The sequence below is a fragment of the Octopus sinensis genome, linkage group LG2, assembly GCF_006345805.1.
Source record: "Octopus sinensis linkage group LG2, ASM634580v1, whole genome shotgun sequence".
Taxonomy (NCBI): Eukaryota; Metazoa; Mollusca; class Cephalopoda; order Octopoda; family Octopodidae; genus Octopus; species Octopus sinensis.
In genome coordinates this window covers 198,369,250-198,396,510 of record NC_042998.1, presented here as the reverse complement: position 1 = coordinate 198,396,510, position 27,261 = coordinate 198,369,250, and the positions used below count along the sequence as shown (strand labels likewise).

Here is a 27,261-nt window from a genome sequence, read left to right as displayed (position 1 = left end):
AAAAGAAAATAATTTACTTCCTTTTCCTTTTCCAGCATGTTCTTGACGTTCTTCTTTGCCCACATTCCTTTATTTGAGGGCCACTTAGAGAAACTCAGTCAAGCTGTCAATCATGCCTTCAATAACAAGAAATATTTTTTGTCCATTGTGATGGAGGTAAGACTAATTCTCACCTACATTTTTACACCTTGTATCTACTGCTACAATGAATAATTCTTGTTTTCAGCTAGAAATGATAAAAATTTCAGCAACTAGCTTGCTAACCAACCACATGGTTCCGGGTTCAGTCCCACTGCGTGGCATCTTGGGCAAGTGTCTTCTGCTATAGCCCCGGGCCAACCAATGCCTTGTGAGTGGATTTGGTAGACGGAAACTGAAAGAAGCCTGTCGTATATATGTGTATATATATATATATGTTTGTGTGTCTGTGTTTGTCCCCCCAACATCGCTTGACAACCAATGCTGGTGTGTTTACGTCCCCGTCACTTAGCGGTTTGGCAAAAAGAGACCGATAGAATAAGTACTGGGCTTACAAAGAATAAGCCCCGGGGTTGATTTGCTCGACTAAAGGCGGTGCTCCAGCATGGCCGCAGTCAAATGACTGAAACAAGTAAAAGAGTAAAGAGTATGTTACCAGCTGGTGCTGTTTTGAAGACTAAGATTTGTTTTTTGCAGTATTCCTCTGTCATTGACTCTAAATCAGTGCTATTCACTCAACTCTTGTCTGATTCAGAAATTTCTATCTTTGTTGTCATTGCTAAGTCTTTGAGACTTGAGTGGTAGGTTTTATTCATAAGACTTCAAACTCTGCAAATGTGATCATGTGGTTTGGTTGCAAAATAATTGCATTTCCAAAGCGGTCTTTTATTGTCAGCTAGTAGCAATCATTCTCTCTGACACAATATAAAGACTCCTTGAAACAAAATCTGATGTGCTATGTAATTGAAACTGATTCCCTTAACCCTTTTGAGACTCATGATGTTTTGGTATATGTAGCCAAAAAGACCAAAATTTTTTTTCTATTGAGATACATCCACTGAAAGGCAATCTCTGATTAGCTATTACTCTTCAAAACCAACCTTTGTAGGATTGGCTTTAAAGTCCTTTCGACTTGTATCACTTAGACTGATGAATTGGCCTGGGGATCTCAAAAGGGTTAATGGATACAGTGACTAATTGTGGTGGTTAGAGTTTTCTCTCCATGAGGGGGCACTGAACTCTTTGAGCAAACTCATATTGAAGCCCTTGTGAAAAAAAGAAAAGAAATATGCAAAGACATTCAAGCTAAATCATCATCATCCTTTAACGTCCGCTTTCCATGCTAGCATGGGTTGGACGATTTTGACTGAGGACTGGCGAACCAGATGGCTGCACCAGGCTTCAATCTTGATCTGGCAGAGTTTCTACAGCTGGATGCCCTTCCTAATGCCAACCGCTCCGAGAGTGTAGTGGGTGCTTTTTACGTGCCACCGGCACGGGGGCCAGTCAGGCGGTACTGGCAATGACCTTGCTCAAATCTTTTTACACATGCCACCAGCATATATATTCCTTTATAGTATTTTTGTTTTTTTTTAGTCATCCTATTGTCTCTTTCTAGTTGTATTATAGCTTCTAAAGTTTTGACATAGGATTTGACTTGTAATAAGAGAAAGGATTAGGTTTGGACTTAGATTCACTGCTGCACCAAATTAATAAAGCTAACTCTCAGTTGCAACTTTTTGTTTGTATTTCTATAGGGTTTGGAAGTTTTACGAAGTGATCTGCATGACTTGTACACAGCCCCACGACTCTCCGAACCAGTGTGGCTCAGTATGATGGCCCACAGCAATTATAAATATGTCCACTGCAATAAGTTTATGCAACAGTTCACTGCACTTGTTGACAAATTTGAAAACAAAAATACACACTTGTAAGTTTTGCCTTTCATTTCTTATTGCACCTTACATTTTGCTTTTATTTTTTTTCCTCTGTCCCCTCACCTGGATCTAAGAAGTACAGTTCTGTGAGATTATGGGTAACACACTACAGATTTAAACACACACTCCTGCAGTTACTTCATTGTGTTGCTCTGAAAAGATTTGCTCTCAAAGCTGCAGTGAACTGAGATGAAATTAAACTCTTGATTTTAGGATGAGTGAGAACAATTACCTGTTGTTACCAGCAAAGGAATCTCTACATCATCATCATCATCGTTTAACATCCGTTTTCCATGCTAGCACGGGTTGGACAGTTCGACCGGGGATCTGGGAAGCCAGGGGGCTGCACCAGGCTCCAGTATGATCTGGCGTGATTCTACAGCTGGATGCCCTTACACGGTCACTTAAATTACTAGAAACAGCAACAGATCTTTTCAGATTATACCCTGTTGTCTTAAACAAAATGATCTGTTTTTATACTCTACCTGGATAAAAGATTGTGTGGTCAGAGCTGGATGGATTCTGGTCGTCCATCTGCTTCAGTAGAGCTGCTAAACTACAACAGCAACAAACGGATCAATCATAGCAATTTTATTTGTATTTTCTCAAAAATCTGTTCTATGTTAGTATTGGAAAGTTGAGAGTAAAAACATGTATAATCTGCAGAAAAAAAACATTTTGTAAGAAAGAAATTTCTCCGTTGTTCTACTTTCAGCAAATAGATCAAATAATAAGAGAGTTATTGAGTAGACACTAATGTTTCAGTGGGATCTTTTCACTTTGACCGGCAGATTTTCAAAAATAATTTCTTTGTAACTAAACACTTTCAAACTTCGTTGTTTCAAACTTTGTTGTTGACACACTATGGCAGAAATTGAATTCACTTCAATAGACGTCATTGATTGGTTGAAATTGCTGAAATGCAAGAAATTAAACAATAAATATCTTACAAACTACAGAATTTTCTCAAGAAAACCAAGAGAAAAAGATGTATTATAAACGCAATCTACCAGTATACGAAGTTTAAAAGTGTTTAGTTACAAAGAAATTATTTTAAAAATCTGCCGGTCAAAGTGAAAAGATCCGTTTCAGTGTGTTACTGTTAGATTTGCCATTCCTAGCAAACCAAGATCCACTTTTGGTTTTCCAATTAGAACCGTTGTTCTTGATTGCTTGGCAAAGAATGAAACCTATTGTACTGGTCCTTTTTTCATACACTGTACAAAGTCAAACTCCTCAATGGTGTACTAATGATCCAACGAATTACGTTTATGTGATGTGTATTTGTGCACGTACCAAGTGAAACTGTTTGACTATTTCAGCTTTATAAGTACAGTAATCAGTGCTGTGCTCACATACCACCTAGCCTGGGTACCTACAGTCACTCCCACTGGAGGAACAACATCAAAAAAATACATGGACAAGCATTCAGCGAAATGGGTCAGTTTGTCTTTAATTCTTTCTTGTAATAATAATATTGGTGTCTGTGTGTCTTGTGCATCTCTTTGTATGCATTTATACTTTATTTCCTCCTCTTCCCTTTTTTACCTTCTTTCTCCTCCTCCTCTCTCCCTCTCTCTGCCTATGTTGACTGAAGAGATGGAGATGAATATAGAAAGGAAGATCAAACTCTTCATATCCTGTTTCTTTTGCTGTTATCATCTTATCTTCTTTCCTACAGTTGGATACCTTGGCCAGAACGCACCCTTACAATCCCTTGTGGGCCCAGCTAGGGTAAGTAATAGACATCTGTTTCTCTATGCTGTCACGACAGAAACCTCAATGTGTGTTTTAGTTTATATTACTTTCTTACAAGAAAAACTGCTGCAGTTGAGTAAATCAATTGGATGTTGAAGAGTTGAACAGTTTAACAAAGATATTTAACCATTGATACCTCATAGTAAATAGGTACAGGTCATTGTGGACAATTGATGTAAAATACACACGTCAAGAATTTAAAAACAAGTAATAGCTTTTGTTCATTGAAACTTTATTTACGTCCTTTGTGAGCCACTCTCTGGCTATCTATCTGCGGCTTTATATAGCTATGGTGCGATCTCACCTGGAATTTGCATCACCGGTCTAGAACCCCTATCTTGCCCAGGATATTAATCGTCTGGAAACCGTTCAGCGACGTGCAACCAAGAGAATACCCTCCATTAGGCATTTGCCATATTCTGAATGCCTTATTTCCCTGGGCATGGATACATTGAAACTCCGACGTCTGGCAGCTGACTTGGCAGACACCCATAAAATTATTAGCCTAACTCTGAGCACCTTTTCAAACTCCACCTGTCTAATACCCGTTGACATGTTTACAAAGTCAGAAAACACCACAGTTCCCATGACTTTCGGAAACATTTTTTCACGCTGAGAGTTGCTGAAGCATGGAACAAACTGCCGGCATCAGTTGTTAGTTGTCGGAGCCTTGCATCCTTCAAAACTGCCATGCTTTCTGAGATTCGCCAACACTACACCTGATTTCCTCCCCTCCATACACACACGCAAGCATCTATCTGACTCATACACTGTTCACTTTCCAGACATTTGTACATTACTGCATATACTTTACATGCACTTTTGACAAGTTGTGGTGCACCTGAGCACTGTATACAATAATTTCATTATTATTATTATTATTATTATAACTATGTACTTGGTCATGTATTAAAGAGAAGAAACATAGTAGATTGAATCAGTCCAATATTTTACTGATACATAATTATAAACTCAGGTGCTGTGAAGGGTACTATTCTTGCAGGGGGAAAAAGAGAGAAGGGACAGGATACTGGTAGATATACATTAATGTATGTGCATTTCTTATTTCGAGATGTTTGTTAGGGATATTAAAATGTTTTTTCCCTCTGTTTTCCAGAGATCTTTATGGAAGTATCGGAAACCCACTAAGACTCTCGCGGACTGTGGTCACCGGTAAAAAAGCTGATTTAGTTTCCAAAATACTACACGTTCTCAGCTATTTTATCCGCTGTAGTGAGGTGCATGAAAATATTGATTTATGCAATGTGACTTCTGCCTTAGAAGGTGTGTCGTTTGAGGACACATCCAGCGAGTGCGAACGGACTCTCAGTGATATCATATCTATGGACCGTGAATCAATCATGGATGTTCAGATTAACAATTTAATTAATGAGTTTCGTACTAATGAAATAGAAAAAGACGATGCTCTTCCTCCCCATGAAAAAGCGTGCAGCATGACAAGTGCTACTGTGCAGGAGCACTTGCCATGTGAAAGTACGCACATCGTTGGACATGCTACATCACTTGACTCTCATCAAACTGATGCCATAGTAACGGGAAGGAGGAGTAGTAGTAGTAGTAATAGCGATGCCACCTCATTGTGCCAAAATCCAAAAAAGAATCGTTCAAAATTGTCTGAGCAGTTGGCTCAGCATGACTTCCAGCAGTCCAGCTCCAAGTCCACTTCATCGATTTGCGATGTTCAGAATGGTTTTAAAGAAGATGTCAACAGTACATTTGATGAATACTTCACCAGTTCGGAACCGAGGACCAAAGATGAAATTGTGGCCATCTCTGAGGTTGGATTGCCTATAGTTGACATTTTAAGTACTAGTAACTCTATCGAGACATCTGTGATAACGTCCTCAACATTTCCCGATGATGAGGATTCTCTGCAGGACGGCCAGCCTTCACTTTCTGCAACCAGTTCCAAAAATTCTCTTTCTAATGGTCAACCAGTCAGTGCTCCAACAAAAGTGTCTTTGGCACGCTCGGTGTAAGTTGTCTATTTTTTTAAATTCCATGTTCTAATTTGTATATATCTCATATACCTAACTTTTTGTAAATATGTATGTACATATCTTTATATATAAAACTGAAGTTGTGTGTGTGAGAGTCTGTCTCCTCCGATTTAGATTCCTAACTACTCCCACATTTTGTGGTGCAGTTTAACCAAAAGCGGGTATGTTATAGTCGTGATTCATATCGAGCCCTTCTGGGTATTAGTGCGCGTCTACAATGAGTCTATGATGATAAAAAAATTTACCATCATTTTTTCGCATTTTTTGCTCGGTTTATATAAGGAAAGTAACTCTCTAAAATTGCTTATATAGTTATTTCCCTTACAAACCTGAGCAACGCCGGGTGATACTGCTAGTATATAATACAACATTGGGCTGTATCATGTAACTGTACCAAAGATATCACTACCAGCTACTTCTGAGAACTGTCAGCGAACATGAAATGCTGAGTAACAACATGTAAAATAGCCTGAACAATACACACACACACATGTATGTATGTAGAAGAGAAGTTAAAAATGTGATGATTTCTGAAAGTGTGTTTGTGATACTTTATCTACTACAATTCTGTCATTTCATCCCCATCAATATTATCTTTCATTGCATCATTTTAAATGGTCCATTCAACAATATATTTCTTTGTTACTTCATTTCTCATATTTGAACCAAACTAACTGTTTTGTGTGTGCAATTTTATAATAATTAAGAGCTTTTTGATAAATTGATTGAGAAAGCCACAGCAATACAAAATCAAAAACTTGCATTTTTACCTTATATTTCACACAACAAAATACGAAAATTCACACTTTTACTTTCATCATCATCATCGTTTAACGTCCGCTTTCCATGCTAGCATGGGTTGGATGAGTTGACTGAGGGCTGGCGAACCAGATGGCTGCACCAGGCTTCAATCTTGATCTGGCAGAGTTTCTACAGCTGGATGCCCTTCCTAATGCCAACCATTCCGAGAGTGTAGTGGGTGCTTTTATATGCCACCGGCACGAGGGCCAGTCAGGCGGTTCTGTCAATGGTGTTTTTTACGTGCCACCTGCACAGGAGCCAGTCCAGTGGCACTGGCAACAACCCCGCTCAGATGTTTTTTACATGTGCCAGTAAGGCGTATTTTGTAATAACAAAAGGTTTCCACTTTCACTTTATATTTCAAATGATACAGGTTTACATTTTTGCTGATATTTTGCAAAAATAGTATTTACAAAGTTTACATGAGATATCTAAAGTAAAAAATGTGTAAACCTTTGATTTTGTTTTGCTTTCCTGCTATTATTTCTAAACTTGTTTTGTGGGACATACTCACTGTCATTTATAACTAGTTGACAATACTTCAAATAAGCTACATTATTCTCAAAGATATATATAAAATATGCCAGTGGCACGTAAAAAACACCAACCGATCATGGCCGCTGCCAGCCTCCCCTGGCACATGAAAAGCAGCCACTACACTCACGGAGTGGTTGGCATTAGGAAGGGCATCCAGCTGTAGAGACACTGCCAGATCAGACTGGAGCTTGGTGCAGCCGCCTGGCTTCCCAGACCCCGGTTGAATTGTCCAACCTGTGCTAGCACGGAAAACGGACGTTAAATGATGATGATGAACAGTTTGACTTGGCTCCACATTACTTAAAGTTTCTTGGGCATAGGACTCTTTCCGCCTCATCAGGTGTTCAGAGACAAACTCTTGTCAACCATTTTTTACAAGTGGATCTCCTTTGATTCCTATTTTACTCTGATGGATCCTCATAGCCATTTGATGATTAAAATATCATTATATTTTTATAATTAAATATTATTAGGAATTACATTAAAAAAAAAATTGTTAAAATATTTTGTGAATTGTAGAAGTAGAACCTATTTATTGCTAAAAGATTTTTAACCCCAAAATCTTATATGGACCCTGGTTGAGAAGCACTGTTTTATGTAATGTGGAACTGAGCCAGACTTCTATTAAACACATGTATCTCCAACCAAATGTGTTGAGTACCTCTTTCTTTTGTTTATTCACACATTTGTGTGTGTTGACGTATAAATTGCGCACTTAACCCTTTTGTTACCATATTTCTATTGAGATGCTCTGTGTTTCTTTCAATTAATTTTAAATATAACAAAGAATTTAGTAAAATAACTTGGTTATCATTCAGCTAGTGTTAGGAACATAAATTGTGACTAAGGTTTGGTGGAAGATTTTAATTCAAAACTTATGAAAACAAGACATTTGTACTACAGAGCCACAGCTGGTTTCAGCCGGGTTGGTAATGAAAGGGTTAAGAATTGTTTCTCTGTTATATATTTTAACCCTTTTGTTACCATATTTCTGTTGAGATGCTCTGTGTTTCTTTCAATTAATTTTAAATATAACAAAGAATTTAGTAAAATAACTTGGTTATCATTAAGCTAGTGTTAGGAACATAAATTGTGACTAAGGTTTGGTGGAAGATTTTAATTCAAAACTTATGAAAACAAGACATTTGTACTACAGAGCCACAGCTGGTTTCAGCCGGGTTGGTAATGAAAGGGTTAAGAATTGTTTCTCTGTTATATATTTTAACCCTTTTGTTACCATATTTCTGTTGAGATGCTCTGTGTTTCTTTCAATTAATTTTAAATATAACAAAGAATTTAGTAAAATAACTTAGTTATCATTCAGCTAGTGTTAGGAACATAAATTGTGACTAAGGTTTGGTGGAAGATTTTAATTCAAAACTTATGAAAACAAGACATTTGTACTACAGAGCCACAGCTGGTTTCAGCCGGGTTGGTAATGAAAGGGTTAAGAATTGTTTCTCTGTTATATATTTTAACCCTTTTGTTACCATATTTCTGTTGAGATGCTCTGTGTTTCTTTCAATTAATTTTAAATATAACAAAGAATTTAGTAAAATAACTTAGTTATCATTCAGCTAGTGTTAGGAACATAAATTGTGACTAAGGTTTGGAGGAAGATTTTAATTCAGAACTTTTGAAAAGAAGGTATTTGTACTAGAGAGCCAGAGGTGATTTCAGCCGGGTTGGTGCCATGACAGCAGAGAACCTGAGGACCACCACTGCCAAACTAAAGGGAACCAGGCGAAAGGAGCAGCAGCAGTAACCACAGCTCTCGTCCCCTTTCACTTGCACCAGATGTGGTAGGGACTGCCACTCAATGATTGGTCTGCACAGCCACACCAGGACGTGCAGATAAACCCACCATCTTTTCCGAGCTATACCATCGTCTCTCGAGACGGACGGATGCCGAAGAGAAGAGTTGTTATAATAGTTTCCTTTTGCCATTCACCATGTTGATGTTACTATTGTTGCAAGGGTGGGTCAACAGTCATGTCTTTCACCCTTTCTATTCAGTATTACTGGCTTCTGTGCCGGTGGCCCATAAAAAGCACCATCCGAACATGGCCGTTGTCAGCGCCGCCTTGGCTGGCTTCCGTGCCGGTGGCACGTTAAACGCTCCAACCGATTGTGGCCGATGCCGGACCCTCCCTGGCACCTGTGCATGTGGCACGTAAAAAGCACCCACTACACTCGCGGAGTGGTTGGCGTTAGGAAGGGCATCCAGCTGTAGAAACTCTGCCAGATCAGACTGGAGCCTGGTGCAGCCCCTGGCTTCCCAGATCCCCGGTCGAACCGTCCAATGCGTAAAACGGACGTTAAACGATGATGATGATTGTTGTTGTGATTCAACAGACATGTCTTTCTCCCTTTCTATTCAGTATTGTTGTTGTTGTTGTTGTAGGTCTAGCTTATCAGAAGCCAGTCGCTCGAGACACATGTCTTCAGCCAGTGCCAACACCCACGATGTGGAACTTATTGACCCTCTATTCACCTGTAAAGAATTACCAATGCCAAAGTAAGTATATTTTTCTTTCCATACACTTCCATGCACACACACAAATACACTCACATTACTCACCTCTCATATTCTTCAGATATTTCAAATAATTTTTGTTTATTGTGCTGTGTTTTTATCATACACTAGCACTATGACCCGGCAACACATGTGTGCGCACATACACGCGGATACTGTCCAAATCTCCGACCAATGACATACAGCTAGCTGGCATTCAATTGTCGTATCAAGTTTCGGGCATTTTGATTGGGTTTTGGATAGAAAATTCACAAAAAAGTCACTTCTATTGATTTTTTAATGGCTTTGCTGGGTGACTGGGGAAATGTAAAGATGTGCACAACCACACTTGGACGGTTTTGAATGACCATAGAAAGTGCGAGCCCTCTAACTGAAAAATTGTGAATTTGTATAAAGGACACGCACACACAGAGACAGACATTTTGCCGTTTATATATATAGAGATTCTAGAAGTGATTTTGTATCTACTGTGATGTCTACACTGTATATGATAATACATAACTGAGTTGGTATAGAGACCAGATGACTATAGCTTGACCACAGTAAGGAATAGCTGGCCAGAGAATTATTTGAAGTAGTTTATGATGTTATTTGGGTAGAATTTGTTTGATTCCATCTGGGTAGAATTTGTTTGATTCCATCATTCCAACATTTGCCATTGTGCCAGCAGGAAGCAGAACCTATTTGTATTTTGTGCCGGTGGCACGTAAAAAGCACCATCCGTTCGTGGCCATTGCCAGCCTCGCCTGGCCCCCGTGCTGGTGGCACGTAAAAAGCACCATCCGATCGTGGCCATTGCCAGCCTCGCCTGGCCCCCGTGCTGGTGGCACGTAAAAAGCACCATCCGATCGTGGCCGTTGCCAGCCTCGCCTGGCCCCCGTGCTGGTCGCACGTAAAAAGCACCATCCGATCATGGCCGTTGCTAGCCTCGCCTAGCCCCCGTGCCGGTGGCACGTAAAAAGTACCATCCGTCCGTGGCCGTCTGCCAGCCTTGCCTGGTCCCCGTGCTGGTGGCATGTAAAAAGCACCATCTGTTCGTGGCGGTTGCCAGCCTCGCCTGGCCCCCGTGCTGGTGGCACGTAAAAAGCACCATCCATTCGTGGCCGTTGCCAGCGTCGCCTGGCCCCCCGTGCTGGTGGCACGTAAAAAGCACCATCCGATCATGGCCGTTGCTAGCCTCGCCTGGCCCCCGTGCCGGTGGCATGTAAAAAGTACCATCCGTCTGTGGCCGTCTGCCAGCCTCGCCTGATCCCCGTGCTGATGGCTCGTAAAAAGCACCATCCGATCGTGGCCGTTGCTAGCCTCGCCTGGCCCCCGTGCCAGCGGCACGTAAAAAGCACCATCCGTCCGTGGCCGTCTGCCAGCTCCATCTGGCACCTGTGCGGGTGGCACGTAAAAAGCACTCACGGAGTGGTTGGCGTTAAGAAGGGCATCCACCCGTAGAAACATTGCCAGATCAGACTGGAGCCTGGTGCAGCCTTCTGGCTTCCCAGACCCCAGTTGACCCGTCCAACCCATGCTAGCATGGAAAGCGGACGCTAAATGATGATGATGATGATATATGCTGTTCTCACAGGTCAGTTGTTAAAAGATGTGGCGCAAACATAGTATGTCTGTGCAATTTCTATAGAAACAGTTCTTATGATCCAAAGATTGGTAGTGGATGGACAGCACTATCAGTTGCATTGGTATTTGTAGTACTCCTTTATCTCTCTAAGGTCACAATCTGATTCATACCGTTTTATTTTATTCTTCCGGGAACTGATAGAATAACTATCAACAAAGTACTCCAAATAGAGGCCACATGTATTGAGGTTGATCTAATCAGCTTCAGGTTTGAAGGTGGTAGATACTCTGGCATGGTGGCTGCGGTCTGGTGGTCAAAACCAGTAAAGCACTAAAGGACCAATATCAGTATTCGTTGAATTGTAATGGGTTTCATTTGATTCTTGTCAACAGAATTATTAATTTCCAAATATTGGATTTATATTTTGGAATTTTGTAACACATTACTTTGAAAAATCTAAGATTTTGTGCTATGATACCTTGAATTTTTATTATTCAGTGTAAAGAATTGTCCAATTTAATTCTTGTAATTCTTCTATGCATTGTAATTTTATGTTTTTCAGGTGCAATAGTCAGGGAACAAAAAAAGCGGTTAGCAGTTTTGCAAAGAATTTTGGCCGTTCCTTACTGGCAGATTTTTCCGACCATTATTTATCTGATTTTGTATTACATGGAACATCAAGTTCACACTTTCATCGGAAGATGAACAAAGACCTTCAACAAGCAGTTCAGGTACTAACTACTATTATGTATTTGTGTATTTGGATGGAATTTGTTGTAGTTGTATTAGTTATGTTACAGTAGAGTTTTAGTAGCTCTTGTTATTTGCGTTAGACAAAACACATCGCTAAAATTGCCAAGAAGGCTGAGGGTGTCTTGGCATCTCTCACCAAGTCCTTTGTGAGCTGCTCTCCTGCTACGATCTCACCTGGAATTTGCATCACCAGTCTGGAACCCCTATCTTGCCCAGGATATTAATTGTCTGGAAGCCGTTCAGCGACGTGCAACCAAGAGAATACCCTCCATCAGGCATTTGCCATATTCTGAACGCCTTACTTCCCTGGGTATGGACACATTGAAACTCCGACATCTGGCAGCTGACTTGGCAGACACCCATAAAATTATTAACCATCTTACAAACAATAACTCTGAGCACCTTTTCAAACTCAATCTGTCTAACACATGTGGACATGTTTACAAAGTCAGAAAACAGCACAGCTCCTTCCATGACTTTCGGAAACATTTTTTCACGCTAAGAGTTGCTGAATCATGGAACAAACTGCCGGCATCAATTGTTAGTTGTCAGAGCACTGCATCCTTCAAAACTTCCATGCTTCCTGAGGTTTGCCAACACTACACCTGATTTTCTCCCCTCCATACACACACAAGCATGTATCTGACTCATTCACTTCCCAGACATTTGTACATTACTGCATATGCTTCATAGGCACTTTTTGACAAGTTGTGGTGCACCTGAGCACTGTTTGCAATAATTTCATTATTATTATTATTATTATTATTATTATTATTATTAGACATCTGTGGTAGTTGTGAGGTAATTGTGGTCAGTTTTTCAATAATGTAAATACTTGAGGTTATATTAGCTACTGTAGACTTGTAGCGGTTATATTCCTGCTGCAACAGATTTTGCTAATGCTTAGAAAGGTTCTGTAGGCCCAGCACATTAATTGTCTCATTCTTTCACTTCAAGGAGTATGTTTGAGAGAGCAGGGTAATAAAGACAGGTGTGAACTGTGGTGTGGTTGTCCTGATATGTTTGGGATGTAGTGTGATATTGATGGCATGTGAATGTGTTAGTGTGGTCATACAGTGCGAGAGGCAGTGTGGTGGTGGTGATGACATGTGTCTGGTGTGGTCTGGTGATAAGGACATGTTGTGTAGGGTGTGTTGTAGTAAGGACTTGTATATAGGGTGCAGTGAGATTAATGTAGACATGTGGAATGAAGTGTGACAATCAGAATATAATCATCATCATCGTCGTCGTTTAACGTCCATTTTCCATGCTAGCATGGGTTGGACGGTTCAACTGGGGTCTGGGAAACCAGAAAGCTGCATCAGGCTCCAATCTTGATCTGGCAGAGTTTCTACAGCTGGATGCCCTTCCTAACGCCAACCACTCTGTGAGTGTAGTGGGTGCTTTTTACGTGCCACCGGCACATTATTGTATACAGTGCTCAGGTGCACCACAACTTGTCAAAAGTGCATATAAAGCATGTGCAGTAATGTAAAAATGTCTGGAAAGTGAACAGTGTATGAGTCAGATACATGCTTGCGTGTGTATGGAGAGGAGAAAATCAGGTGTAGTGTTGGTGAATCTCAGGAAGCATGGAAGTTTTGAAATTATTATGTTAAACTGATGTGTCGCAGTTTATCAATGTAACAGAACATTCAGTTTGTTATTCAAGGATTTCGTGATGCTGGGTAATATGGACTGTGCCAATTTTCTGATAATAATCAAAGACAACACATAATCCTTCTTCTTCTTGTCTTGAGACAACATTCACCTGGAGTGGGTTGAGCTGGCTTCATCCATCCTCAATGCTGCATCTCTCCCAAACGCTGACCAGGCCTGGCGATTTGAGGCTAACAACTGCGTGATCTCCAACCACTCCTTATTCCAGCGGTGAACGCCGTAGATTCGGGGGCCTAGGTTGGGTTCCAGATCAGCCTTGACTGTCATCAACCAGGTTTTTCATTGTCCACCACATCGCTTTCACCAAACCTGAAGGGGAGCTGGGGCAATTGCTTCATAGATGAATTCTCCTGGTTGACGACGGAGGGCATGACCCAGCCAATGCAGACGTCTTGTTAGGATGACTTGTCAGAGGGAGGTGATTCTGCACTGGTCTCGCACTGTATTGTTGGAGATAATTGTCATTAACTGAATAGAAATAGTGACGGTATTGTCTCTTTGACAGCCAAGCATCTTCTACTGCTGATTTGTTCTTCAACACTGAAGTCACGAGTAGAATTTCAGCTCCTGCTTTGATAGTAGCTCAGCATCACAACTACAATGCTATTGTTTGTTTTACATCTTTTCTTCTGTTTCTTTTCAGCACTCTATCTTGGATGAACCTATCACAGAAGCTGTGTGTATTTTAGCAAACACTGATGAATGGTACGTATTACTTCCGGCTCTTCATTATTGGTTGTCATCATTTTGGCACCAACTGCAGCACTTCTGTCATTACTGTCATCATTATGTTCATTACTAGCAGGATCGCCCGGCATTGCTCGGGTTTGTTTCGACCCTTTAGAATTAGAATTTTTGAAAAGTAAAAATTTTGCATTAAGTAGCTTGTTATTCTCTTTAAGTGAACATTTTTCTGGTTGAAATACACCGAAAAATGGCGACACAACAGTCAAAAAGTCATTAAAAAATAGGGATTTTCATAGAAAAAAAAGTACCTTTTTGATGTAAATAATTTTTGGTGTTAACATGGTCCGATTTGAATTTTTTTCTTCTACGGAAGGAAGAGCAAGCCTAGAAATCAGTATCATAGTATCTGTAACTGGTATGGTTTTGCCTAATGACACTACATCTCACCATGAGTACTTAATATTGTACACAGATCCAGTCCCAATTGCAAGGGTCTTTGTGTTTCTTTTGAAGAAGTTAGCAGTATTTTTGGTAGAAGAGAAGTGGTTTGTTTACCTCCCTAACAGGGAACTTTATTCTAACTTCTCTCCAAACAGTCTTACGTTTTTGACATTGAAAAAAGATATTTTGTGCAGTTTACTTACCTTGATAACTACTGTAAATTATATTTTAGTTAATATTCCAGTTAGCTTTGGTAAGAATATCATTTGTTTTTCCTTTCTTGATTACAGGAATGTTAGCATTGCCAGTAGCTGCAGAATTGATAAATCTCCAATCCCTTGCTCTGCTTCTCGCCTAGTCTGTGATATGGTCGAATCTGTGTCAGATCTGTGGAAACTAAAGATGAGCCCTGAATTTGTAAGTGGAATCACTTCCTTCTTTTATAGGAAAATAAAAATTTTGAGAGAAGAAATATTTTTGTACTAAGTCTTTTTTCTTATAATCATCATTTTAACACTCACTTTTTGTGCCGACATGGATTGAACACATAGACACAGTCTAAATATCAGTGCTTCTTTGGACCACATCTCACTTGTATACTTTGTTTTTGGCATAGTTTCAATCACTGGATGCTTTTTCTTCTCACCAATCCATTCACAGAGTGGATGGAGTTCATTTTATCGTGGCACCAGTTTTAGAGACAGCATTGTCTTCAACAAGACCAGAAGACTTCTCTCTCCCCTTTGTTGTGTATTCATTCATTCCTTTCTAAACCAACAGGATAGGAGAAAGTGAGAGTGATAGAACAGAGAGAGAGAGAGTAATATAGGAGAACTTGGGGGGGGGGTTAGGTGAGAGAGAGTGATAGTTAGGTAGACTGCTATATGATGGCTATAAGGCGGCGAGCTGGCAGACATGTTAGCACGCCGGGCGTAATGCTTAGCAGTATTTCGTCTGCCGTTACGTTCTGAGTTCAAATTCTGCCTTTCATCCTTTCGGGGTCGATAAATAAAGTACCAGTTTTGTGCTGGGGTCGATGTAATCGACTTAATCCGATTGTCTGTCCTTGTTTGTCCCCTCTATGTTTAGCCCCTTGTGGGTGGTAAAGAAATATATATGATGGCTGTTGGTGAGGAATAGAAAGGATACGGCTAAGGGTAATAAGACTGAGATTGTAATAGAGAGCTACAAGATGGTTGGGTGATGAAAGAGTGAAGGATGTCAATACATGATAGAGAAGGGACCAATGAAGAGAGAGTAGTATGGAAGGGAGGAATGGAGGAAGAGAGAGAGAGGGCAATAGGGGAAGGTTTGCCTTTTAATACTCCTTGTTTTAAATGTCAAAACTTAATAGTATGATAAATTAGTATGCATTCATCATCATCGTTTAACATCTGCTTTCCATGCTAGCATGGGTTGGACGGTTCAACTGGGGTCTGGGAAGCCAGAAGGCTGCACCAGGCTCCAGTCTGATCTGGAAGTGTTTCTACAGCTGGATGCCCTTCCTAACGCCAACCACTCCGTGAGCGTAGTGGGTGCTATTTACGTGCCACCTTTACAGGTGCCAGACGAGGCTGGCAGTGGCCACAATCATATCCATATATAATTAGTCTCATAGTTAAATTATGTCCCATGTTAAAGCCACATGGTTTTTTTTTCTCTGGCAGCTTTGAATGGGACTGAAACTGACTGGTTTTGTTGTTAGTTAACAATTTATTTGCATTTCTTTATCCCTCCCTTCCAAACTACCAGATAATACTACGGAAGGTTACTTATTAAAATACCAACAAGATTTTAAATAGTACAAGTTACATAATCCTGATGAACTGTTATGGAAAAATACAACAAAAATTCCTTGTTCAGTTCTAATTCCAAGCTGCAATAAAGACTCTCTGGTCTCATCAAGATGCTTAATTTCATGACAAATCTAAATAACCAGATATGGCCCTAGCCATATTTGTCTATCTATATAGAGCCCTCTCTGTCTTTTTGTCTACCACACTTCAAATATCTATTGAATAAATTGTCTCTTACCATGTGACAAGACATATGAACAATTTAATTTTTCTGTATGGTTTTCCTGTTCAGCGACGTGCAACCAAAAGAATACCCTCCATCAGGCATTTGCCATATTCTGAATGCCTTACTTCCCTGGGCATGGACACATAGAAACTCCGACGTCTGGCAGCTGACTTGGCAGACACCCATAAAATTATTAACCATCTTACAAACAATAACTCTGAGCACCTTTTCAAACTCCACCTGTCTAACACCTGTGGACATGTTTACAAAGTCAGAAAACAGCACAGCTCCCATGACTTTAGGAAACATTTTTTCACGCTAAGAGTTGCTGAAGCATGGAATAAACTGCCGGCATTCGTTGTTAATTGTTGGAGCACTGCATCCTTCAAAACTTCCATGCTTCCCGAGATTCGCCAACACTACACCTGATTTTCTCCCCTCCATACACACGCAAGCATTGTTCGCTTCCCAGACATTTGTACATTACTGCATACGCTTTATATGCACTCTTGACAAGTAGTGATGCACCTGAGCACTGTATAATAATTTCATCATTATTATTATTATTAAAAGCTGTTACCCTACATTTGTCTTTTGTTTTAGTCAGGAACCTTATCGTCTGTTTGTTTGCTTATTGGTAACTGTCCACCTTAAACAGACACTGCTTTTCTCTCTAGTGAACTTTCACTTATTTAGAACCAATCTTCCTATATACAATCTATTCATTGTATATATTGTAATTCATTCTATATTGTATTCATCTGTCATAAGCTTGGATAGTAAATATGTCACCTTGTTGTTTATTATAACAGTGTATGATGCATCTTGAAGATCGTCTACAAGAGATCTACTTCAAGAGTATGATGTTGGTAGAATATGCTCATGGAATTAACAAACCCTCTATGAAGGAACTGACAACAATGTTGGGGTAAGTGTTCTCACTTTTACTAATTTTAGACACTATATAGATCTGCTCTTTAGAATCTCTTGCTTGCTGTCTTCAATCTTTATACCTACCTGTAAATGGTGTTTAGCTGTGGGGGTTAACATACTACATACTAATCTTTTTGTCTCAGTCTGTTTTACTCTACAACATATGTCCCATTTATCTCAGACTTGAGTAAATGGCTTCTAAATTGTTATGGTTGTTCTAATAATTTATAACTAATTGCAAAATTAGCAAAGCAGCTAAGATATAAGCAGCAACAATTATTAAAAAATGGTAATTTAATTTGCTGCATATGAAATTAAAATTTAGGTATTTTGCCTTTGTTATCACCTGTGCTGGTGACACGTAAAAAGCACCATCCGAACATGGCAGATGCCAGCGCCACCTGACTGGCGTCTGTGTCGGTGACACATAATAGCACCAACTGTTTGTGGCCATTTACCAGCCTCCTCTGGCCTCTGTGCCGGTGGCACATAAAAGCACTCACTACTCTCACGGAGTGGTTGGCGTTAGGAAGGACATCCAGCTGTAGAAACACTGCCAAACCAGACTGGAGCCTGGTGCAGCCTCCATGGCTTCCCAGACCCTGGTCAAACCGTCCAACCCATGCTAACATGGAAAACGGACGTTAAATGATGATGATGCTGTAGTTGTTAAGTAACTCCAATCAGTCTTAATAATGAGTTGCTTGGTCAGTTTCTGATGAAACTCCATCTGTTTTCCTTGAGCAGCTTTTGGTCCTTCTTATAAGCTCTTTACTTTTTAGCATTCAAGCGTGACACTTATTTTATTCCCATTGCTTTGAATTAATTATGCATTACCTCATAGAAGGTGATTGTTGACTGATTTTGCTACATTAAAAAGACAAAATGTAGAAATTTTCTTGTTGACATATTTTGTATAGTTAACCTCTACTTGTTGTCATCTTTTAGAATATATTTTAAAAATGCTTCTTTTCTTCCTTATTTTCAGGTTTGATGCCAGTGATATTCCATTGCTATTAGCTGTGGCATCAACTCATTCCAGCCAAGCTGCTTGAACTGAAGCCAAAACAAGACAAATTGGCAATACAACGTTACACTTTTCTCCTGCCTCAAAACCAGTGTTGCAGAAGGAAAGAAGCGCACACACACACTCACACACACACACACGCACATGCATACATGTATACACACACACATGTTTGCATGCACATGAAAATACAAAAAGAGAATGAATGTATGGATGGATGGATGGATGGATGAAGGGACAAAGTGGCTAGAAGCCATGTTGATTGAAATGATTTATTTATATCACCTTATTACCCCCAATTCCTTCCCACACTCCATTACCCCCACCCCTCCTCGGAGACAAAAAATCCTCAATGACTGCTCTTTATTGCCCTGCAAGGCCAGCTTTTAGCAGATGTGTGAGGACATTCACACACTAGCATGTGCACATACACACACACACACAGGCCAGAAGAAAATGGATTTTTTCTTTAGAGAGCCGAGACTGAAAGTTAGTGACTGGTCCCTAAGACCCATTCACACTGACCGTTACCCAAAGTACATAGGTTCAGTTCTCAAATGGCTCTTCAGTCATTTTCCATTTTCTTTCTGTCTATATATATTTATAAATTTTTGGCTGAAGCTATCTATATATCTATATCCATCTGTCAATCTATTTATCTATCTACCTATAGTATTGCTGAAATTATTCTGTTGCTACTCTGAATTTTTTAGTATCCTTACCAAGTATAAATATGTACTCAATAAGGATGCTTGTAAGACCCAGTGCAGCAGCAGAGCAATTTCAGCATTTCTATAATTAATAACACCCTATTTCCAATTTGAGTATATTTTGCTTTTATTTGTAAATTCATATGTATACATGTGTGTATCTATATATGCGTGTGTGTATATATATATATATATATATATATATATATGTGTGTGTGTATGCATATAAAATATATATATATATATATATATGTGTGTGTATGCATATAAAAAACGATCACCACCACAACAACCCTCTTCTTTTCAGGTGCTGAATTGCTCCCCTCCTCCCCACATCTCCTTCCCAGTTTTCAGAGTTGGCACTGTCAATGTTGGTACATTGAAAGGTAGGTCTAGTGAGATTGTAGAGATGCTTGAGAGAAGACGGGTTGATGTATGCTGCATACAAGAAGTAAGATGGAGAGGTGCTTCAGCTAGGGTCCTCACCGGCAAGGCACATAGGTATAAAGTCTTCTGGCAAGGTAACATGGATGGTGTAGGGGGTGTAGGCATTCTCCTTGCGGAGAAATGGGTGGATAAGGTCATAGAGGTTGTCAGGGTTTGCGATAGAGTGCTTAAGCTCAGGTTAGTCCTACAGAGTGGCACAGCTACAATTATCTCTGCCTATGCCCACAAGCGGGACTACCAAATGATCAGAAGGACCACTTTTATGATACCCTTCTACAGGCTACCTCAAAGACTAGTAGCAAGGACCTCATCTTTGTGGGTGAAGACTTTAATGGGCATGTTGGGCGGGAATCGGGTATCTTCACTGGGGTACACGGTGGCCATGGTATTGGCACCAGAAATGATGAGGGAACTAGACTACTGGAATTCTGTGATGCATGTAACCTTTTAATCTGCAACACTAACTTCAGGAAGCCTGACTGCCACCTTATAACCTATCAGTCAAGAGAATCCGCTAGCCAAATAGACTTCATCCTCACCAGACAGCGGGATGCAGGGTCCCTCTTAAATACAAAGACCCTCCCGGGTGAAGAATGTATCCCTCAGCATAGGCTAATCATCAGTGACTTTAAGCTTGAGGCCAGAAGGACTCCAAGAAACAAACCAATCCAGAAAAGAAGGATTTGGAAGCTAAAGAACCCATCACATGGTCAGAGATTTAGGGACATCCTCATCAAGAAATTTGATGAGAGGGAGGAGGAGCTTCAGACGTCGGACATAGAAGGTAGCTGGGAATTCCTATGGGACAGCTTGCTGAGTGCCACAGACCAAGTCTGTAGATGGTGCAAAGTCCCTTCCAGACCTAGAGTTACGTGGTGGTGGAATAGTGCAGCAGACAAAGCCATTAGTGCAAAGAGACAGGCCTGGAAGGCCTGGAGGCATGGGGGTAGCAGGGAATTGTACCAGGTAGCCAAAAGGGAGGCTGGGCGGCAGGTATACATAGTCAAAGATGTAGCAGAAAAGAAGAAGTTTGCCAATGTCCAGCGATGTGAGGACCAAAGAGCTGAGGTATTTCGGATTGCTAGACAGTGTGTGAGAGAAAATAGTGATGTTACAGGAGAGAAATGTGTCTACATGGATGATAGGGCGCTTGCTTTTAATGTTGGTGAAAAGAAAGAGGCTTGGAGAAGCTATTATGAAAGACTGCTGAATGAGGAGAATGAATGGGAGGAGGAGAGCCTGCCAAATGTTGACCCAGTAGAGGGACCAGCTATCCGAATAGACAGCTCCCTTGTAGTTAAGGCAATTAAGGATATGAAACCAGGTAAAGCCCCGGCCCATCAGGAATCACTGCTGAGATGCTTAAAACAGCTGGCTATGTGGGCTATGGCCTAGTCACCTGCATTATAAACCAGGTAGTTCATAATGGAGTCATACCCAATGACTGGCGTAGCAGCACCATAGTCAACTGCTACAAGGGTAAGGGTGATGCTCTAGATAGAAATAACTACAGGGGTATTAAACTGTTGGATCAGGTGATGAAGGTCACAGAGAGGGTCATAACCCATCTCATTAGGGAGAGAATTTGCTTAGATGAGATGCAGTTCGGTTTAGTGCCGGGTAGAAGCACCACTGATGCTATATTCCTGGTCCGACAACTGCAGGAGAAGTACCTAGCTAAAGATAAACCCTTCTACATAGCTTTTGTGGACTTGGAGAAAGCCTTTGACAAGGTCCCCCGATCCCTTATCTGGTGGTCGATGCAGAAACTGGAGATTGACGAATGGCTAATAAGGGCTGTACAGGCTCTATACAGAGAGGCTGTCAGCAAGGTTAGGATTGGCAACGAATATAGTGAAGAATTCCGGGTAGAAGAAAGTGTACACCAAGGCTCAGCCCTCAGTCCCCTTTTATTCATCATAGTCCTCCAGGCAATAACAGAGGAATTCAAAACAGGATGCCCCTGGGAGCTCCTCTATGCTGATGACCTGGCTCTCATAGCAGAATCACTACCGGAACTAGAAAAGAAATTTCGGGTGTGGAAGCAAGGGTTAGAATTAAAGGGCCTTAGAGTAAATGTAGCAAAGACCAAAGTTATAGTAAGCAGAAAGGCAAATTCAGCACACACACCCTCGGGCAGGTGGCCCTGCTCGATCTGTAGGAAAGGTGTAGGTAGAAACTCCATAAGATGCACTCAATGTAAGCTATGGACGCATAAGAGGTGCAGCAACATCAAAGGGAAATTAACTGATAAGATAGCTTTCATGTGCGGCAGATGCACAGGGACAATAGACACCACAAATACTCAGAAAACAGATTCCATCACACTCCAGGGGGAGAAACTAGAAGTAGTTGATAGTTCCACTACCTGGGTGACCAAGTTAGTAGTGGAGGTGGATGCTCAGAGAGTGTCACCACTAGAATACAAATAGCCTGGGCAAAGTTCAGAAAGCTCCTACCCCTACTGGCGACAAAGGGTCTCTCGCTCAGAGTGAAAGGTAGATTGTATGATGCATGTGTGCGAACTGCCATGCTTCATGGTAGTGAAACATGGGCTGTGACGGCAGAGGACATGCGTAGACTTGAAAGAAATGAAGCTAGCATGATCCGCTGGATGTGTAATGTCAGTGTGCACGCACGACAGAGTGTAAGCACCCTGAGAGAAATGCTGGACATAAGAAGCATCAGATGTAGTGTGCAAGAGCGACGCTTGTGATGGTATGGTCATGTACTGCGGATGGATGAGGAGAGATGTGTGAAGAAGTGCCACTCCCAAACAGTTGAAGGTATCAGGGGGAGAGGTAGACCCAGGAAGACATGGGATGAGGGAGTCAAGCATGACCTCAGAGCATTGGGCCTCACTGAGGCAATGGCGAAGGACCGAGATCTCTAGAGATATGCTGTGACTGCAAAGACCCGGGCTGCTTCCTGCACCAGTTCCGCATAGCCCCTGCCCATTCAAAGTACCCTGGATTTCAGAACATCCCGCTGTGCTTGAGGAGACCTGTTGAGTCAAGTACATGAACATGAACATCGAAATAAATATCAATGGAAATAGTAGTTGTGATACCTGTGCCGGTGGCACATAAAAAGCACCATCCGAACGTGGCCGTTGCCAGTGCCGCTTCGACTGGCTCCAGTGCCAGTGGCACATAAAAAGCACCATCCAAACGTGGCCGTTGCCAGCGCCGCCTTGGCTGGCTTCCGTTCCGGTGGCACGTTAAAAGCTCCAACCGATCGTGGCCGATGCCAGACCCCCCTGGCACCTGTGCAGGTGGCACGTAAAAAGCACCCACTACACTTGCGGAGTGGTTGGCGTTAGGAAGGGCATCAAGCTGTAGAAACACTGCCAGATCAGACTGGAGCCTGGTGCAGCCCCTGACTTCCCAGACCCCGGTCGAACCATCCAACCCGTGCTAGCGCGGAAAACGGACGTTAAACGATGATGATGTATGTATGTATTTATATACTGTTTTAATCCTAGGAAGGTTGTGTGGAAAATAAGCCACTGCCCATACAGTCAGTTTCTTCCTCAAGCCCCCTATGTTTCCCATGGGCAAGGGTTGATACAGTTTGGCACCAATGTTTTGGTAGAAGTTTCCAGAATAAAGACTATAACAATGTAAGATCCGATTACCTTACAGACCGCATGGATTGTGTCTCAGGTCAGGTTGACCCCTGAAGCCTTTCACACGAACATGTATGGCAAGGCATAAAGATTTGGGATCAGTTTGCACTCTTTCAGATGGACCCATCCTTTGCAATCTGACCAGCTCCATCCACCTGAAGAACTGGTTTTATTTCACCAGCAACTACCTTCATCTCTTTTGCTGTCAGTAGAAACAGTTCCTCTAGGCTTAGAGGCTTAGCTGCTTGAGAAGGCCACAAGTTGGTTGGGTTGGGTTTGTCGGAGGCTGTTTATGACACATACCATGATAAGTACTTTTTCCCCCCCTTTTCTTTTTTTTATTCTGGGAGCTTGTGTCCCCTACGATTTCTTGGGTTAACAAACTTGTAACCAGGTTTAGATATATGTACACACATGTATACCCACACATCTAAACCTGTATATATATAAATGTATGTGTGTGTGTATATATGTATATATATATATATATATATATATATGTATATATGTATGTATATATATATATATATATATATATATATATATATATGTATATATTTATGTATATATTTATGTATATATTTATGTATATATATATATATAATGGAGGTGCAATGGCCCAGTGGTTAGGGCAGCGGACTCGCGGTTGTAGAATCCCGGTTTCGATTCCCAGACCGGGCGTTGTGAGTGTTTATTGAGCGTAAACACCTAAAGCTCCACGAGGCTCCGGCAGGGGATGGTGGCGATCCCTACTGTACTCTTTCGCCACAACTTTCTCTCTTGCTCTTTCTTCTGTTGGCCTTATCGCTTAGCCAGCGGGGTGGCGTCATTTGAAGGCTAAAACAGTGTGAAGCGCATTGTGACCAGCGATGTGTAGCAACATCTGATAGTCCGGTCGGTCACAGTGATATATATATATATATACACACACACACATGCACACACTCATGTATACATATACTCATATACATATGTGCATATACACACTCAAACACACACACACACATATACGTATATGGATGTTGAATATCAGATGAGCTTATTTTGCATCAAGATAAGATTGTCACCAGAGCCAAGCAGTCATTTGAAGGAAAGTTTTGAAACTTTGCCATCTCTGCCTCCTTCCTTCCCCCCTTCCTCCTGTTACCATTGTTTTCTTCATCTCCCCTCCCCCTCCTTTGCACCTCCTCTTCCTCTTCCTTCTCCTCTTCTCTGTTATGCTGAAATGGTTGCTTGATCTGTACGTTGGACATGTTTCATCTGTTGACAAGCAAGGAACATATGTCACGACTCTTTAGACTTTCATTGAAAAATAAATTGGATTCTTGCATCATCATATGAACATGTGATCTTGGCGTTTGGCTGCTCTTTGTCTCTTTTTTGTTGTGTATGACACAGTTGAGGTGTTGGTGGGACTAGGGGTAATTTTAACTGTTGTGATTTATATGTACTTATATGTGTGTGTATGTATATATATATATATATATATATATATACTAGCAGTATCGCCCGGCGTTGCTTGGGTTTGTAAGGGAAATAACTATATAAGCATTTTTAGAGAGTTATAGGCCAAAAAATGCATTAAAAATGGAAAAAAAAATTATGGTAATTTTTTTTTAAAATCGTTGACTCATCGTAGACATTTTTAGAGAGTTACTTCCCTTATATAATAGCGAAAAATGCATTAAAATGGAAAAAAAATGATGGTAAATTTTTTTTTAAATCGTAGACGCGCGCTAATACCCAGAAGGGCTCGATATGAATCACGACTATAAGATACCCGGTTTTGGTTAAACTGCACCGCAAAATGTGGGAGTAGTTAGGAATCTAAATCGTAGGAGACAGACAGCACAACTTGACTTTTATATATAAAGATATGAATTAGAGATAAAACCACTATTAAGCAACTCCAACACTGATAGACATAAACCAATACATAAATAACAAATAATATAAAATATAATTAATATATGATATATATATATGTTATATTAATTATATTTATATTATTTGTTATTTATGTGTTGGTTTATGTCTATCAGTGTTGGAGTTGCCTATTAGTGGTTTTATCTCTAATTCATATTTTATATATATATGTATGTATATATATGTATGTATATATATATGTATGTATATATATGTATATATATATGTATGTATATATATATATTATGTATATATATATGTATGTATATATATGTATATATATATATATATATAATATATATATATATATATATATATATATATGTATATATTTATGTATATATATATAATATATATATATATAATGGAGGTGCAATGGCCCAGTGGTTAGGGCAGCGGACTCGCGGTTGTAGAATCCCGGTTTCGATTCCCAGACCGGGCGTTGTGAGTGTTTATTGAGCGTAAACACCTAAAGCTCCACGAGGCTCCGGCAGGGGATGGTGGCGATCCCTACTGTACTCTTTCGCCACAACTTTCTCTCTCGCTCTTTCTTCTGTTGGCCTTATCGCTTAGCCAGCGGGGTGGCGTCATTTGAAGGCTAAAACAGTGTGAAGCGCATTGTGACCAGCGATGTGTAGCAACATCTGATAGTCCGGTCGGTCACAGTGATATATATATATATATACACACACACACATGCACACACTCATGTATACATATACTCATATACATATGTGCATATACACACTCACACACACACACACACACACACACACATATACGTATATGGATGTTGAATATCAGATGAGCTTATTTTGCATCAAGATAAGATTGTCACCAGAGCCAAGCAGTCATTTGAAGGAAAGTTTTGAAACTTTGCCATCTCTGCCTCCCTCCCTTCCTCCTGTTACCATTGTTTTCTTCATCTCCCCTCCCCTCCTTTGCACCTCCTCTTCCTCTTCCTTCTCCTCTTCTCTGTTATGCTGAAATGGTTGCTTGATCTGTACGTTGGACATGTTTCATCTGTTGACAAGCAAGGAACATATGTCACGACTCTTTAGACTTTCATTGAAAAATAAATTGGATTCTTGCATCATCATATGAACATGTGATCTTGGCGTTCGGCTGCTCTTTGTCTCTTTTTTGTTGTGTATGACACAGTTGAGGTGTTGGTGGGACTAGGGGTAATTTTAACTGTTGTGATTTATATGTACTTATATGTGTGTGTATGTATATATATATATATATATATACTAGCAGTATCGCCCGGCGTTGCTCGGGTTTGTAAGGGAAATAACTATATAAGCATTTTTAGAGAGTTATAGGCCAAAAAATGCATTAAAAATGGAAAAAAAAATTATGGTAATTTTTTTTAAAAATCGTTGACTCATCGTAGACATTTTTAGAGAGTTACTTCCCTTATATAATAGCGAAAAATGCATTAAAATGGAAAAAAAATGATGGTAAATTTTTTTTTAAATCGTAGACGCGCGCTAATACCCAGAAGGGCTCGATATGAATCACGACTATAAGATACCCGGTTTTGGTTAAACTGCACCGCAAAATGTGGGAGTAGTTAGGAATCTAAATCGTAGGAGACAGACAGCACAACTTGACTTTTATATATAAAGATATGAATTAGAGATAAAACCACTATTAAGCAACTCCAACACTGATAGACATAAACCAATACATAAATAACAAATAATATAAAATATAATTAATATATGATATATATATATGTTATATTAATTATATTTATATTATTTGTTATTTATGTGTTGGTTTATGTCTATCACTGTTTGAGTTGCCTATTAGTGGTTTTATTTCTAATTCATATTTTATATATATATGTATGTATAAGTATGTGT

The 27,261-nt window shown here is 40.3% G+C and overlaps 1 protein-coding gene across 2 annotated transcripts in view; it reads left to right on the top strand.

The window, feature by feature from the left end:
- The window catches only part of LOC115230959 (folliculin-interacting protein 1), a 102,702-nt gene extending 83,831 nt beyond the window's left edge, over positions 1-18,871 (top strand). For both annotated transcript variants that reach the window (XM_029801071.2, XM_029801068.2), the window contains 11 exons: positions 36-156; positions 1,737-1,909; positions 3,239-3,356; positions 3,598-3,650; positions 4,792-5,670; positions 9,438-9,551; positions 11,699-11,867; positions 14,213-14,274; positions 14,988-15,114; positions 17,532-17,647; positions 18,641-18,871. In XM_029801071.2, coding sequence (XP_029656931.1) covers positions 36-156; positions 1,737-1,909; positions 3,239-3,356; positions 3,598-3,650; positions 4,792-5,670; positions 9,438-9,551; positions 11,699-11,867; positions 14,213-14,274; positions 14,988-15,114; positions 17,532-17,647; positions 18,641-18,707 — 1,999 coding nt within the window. In that variant the 3' untranslated portion in view covers positions 18,708-18,871. The remainder of the gene's footprint in view (positions 1-35; positions 157-1,736; positions 1,910-3,238; positions 3,357-3,597; positions 3,651-4,791; positions 5,671-9,437; positions 9,552-11,698; positions 11,868-14,212; positions 14,275-14,987; positions 15,115-17,531; positions 17,648-18,640) is intronic.
- Positions 18,872-27,261: the final 8,390 nt, after the last annotated feature.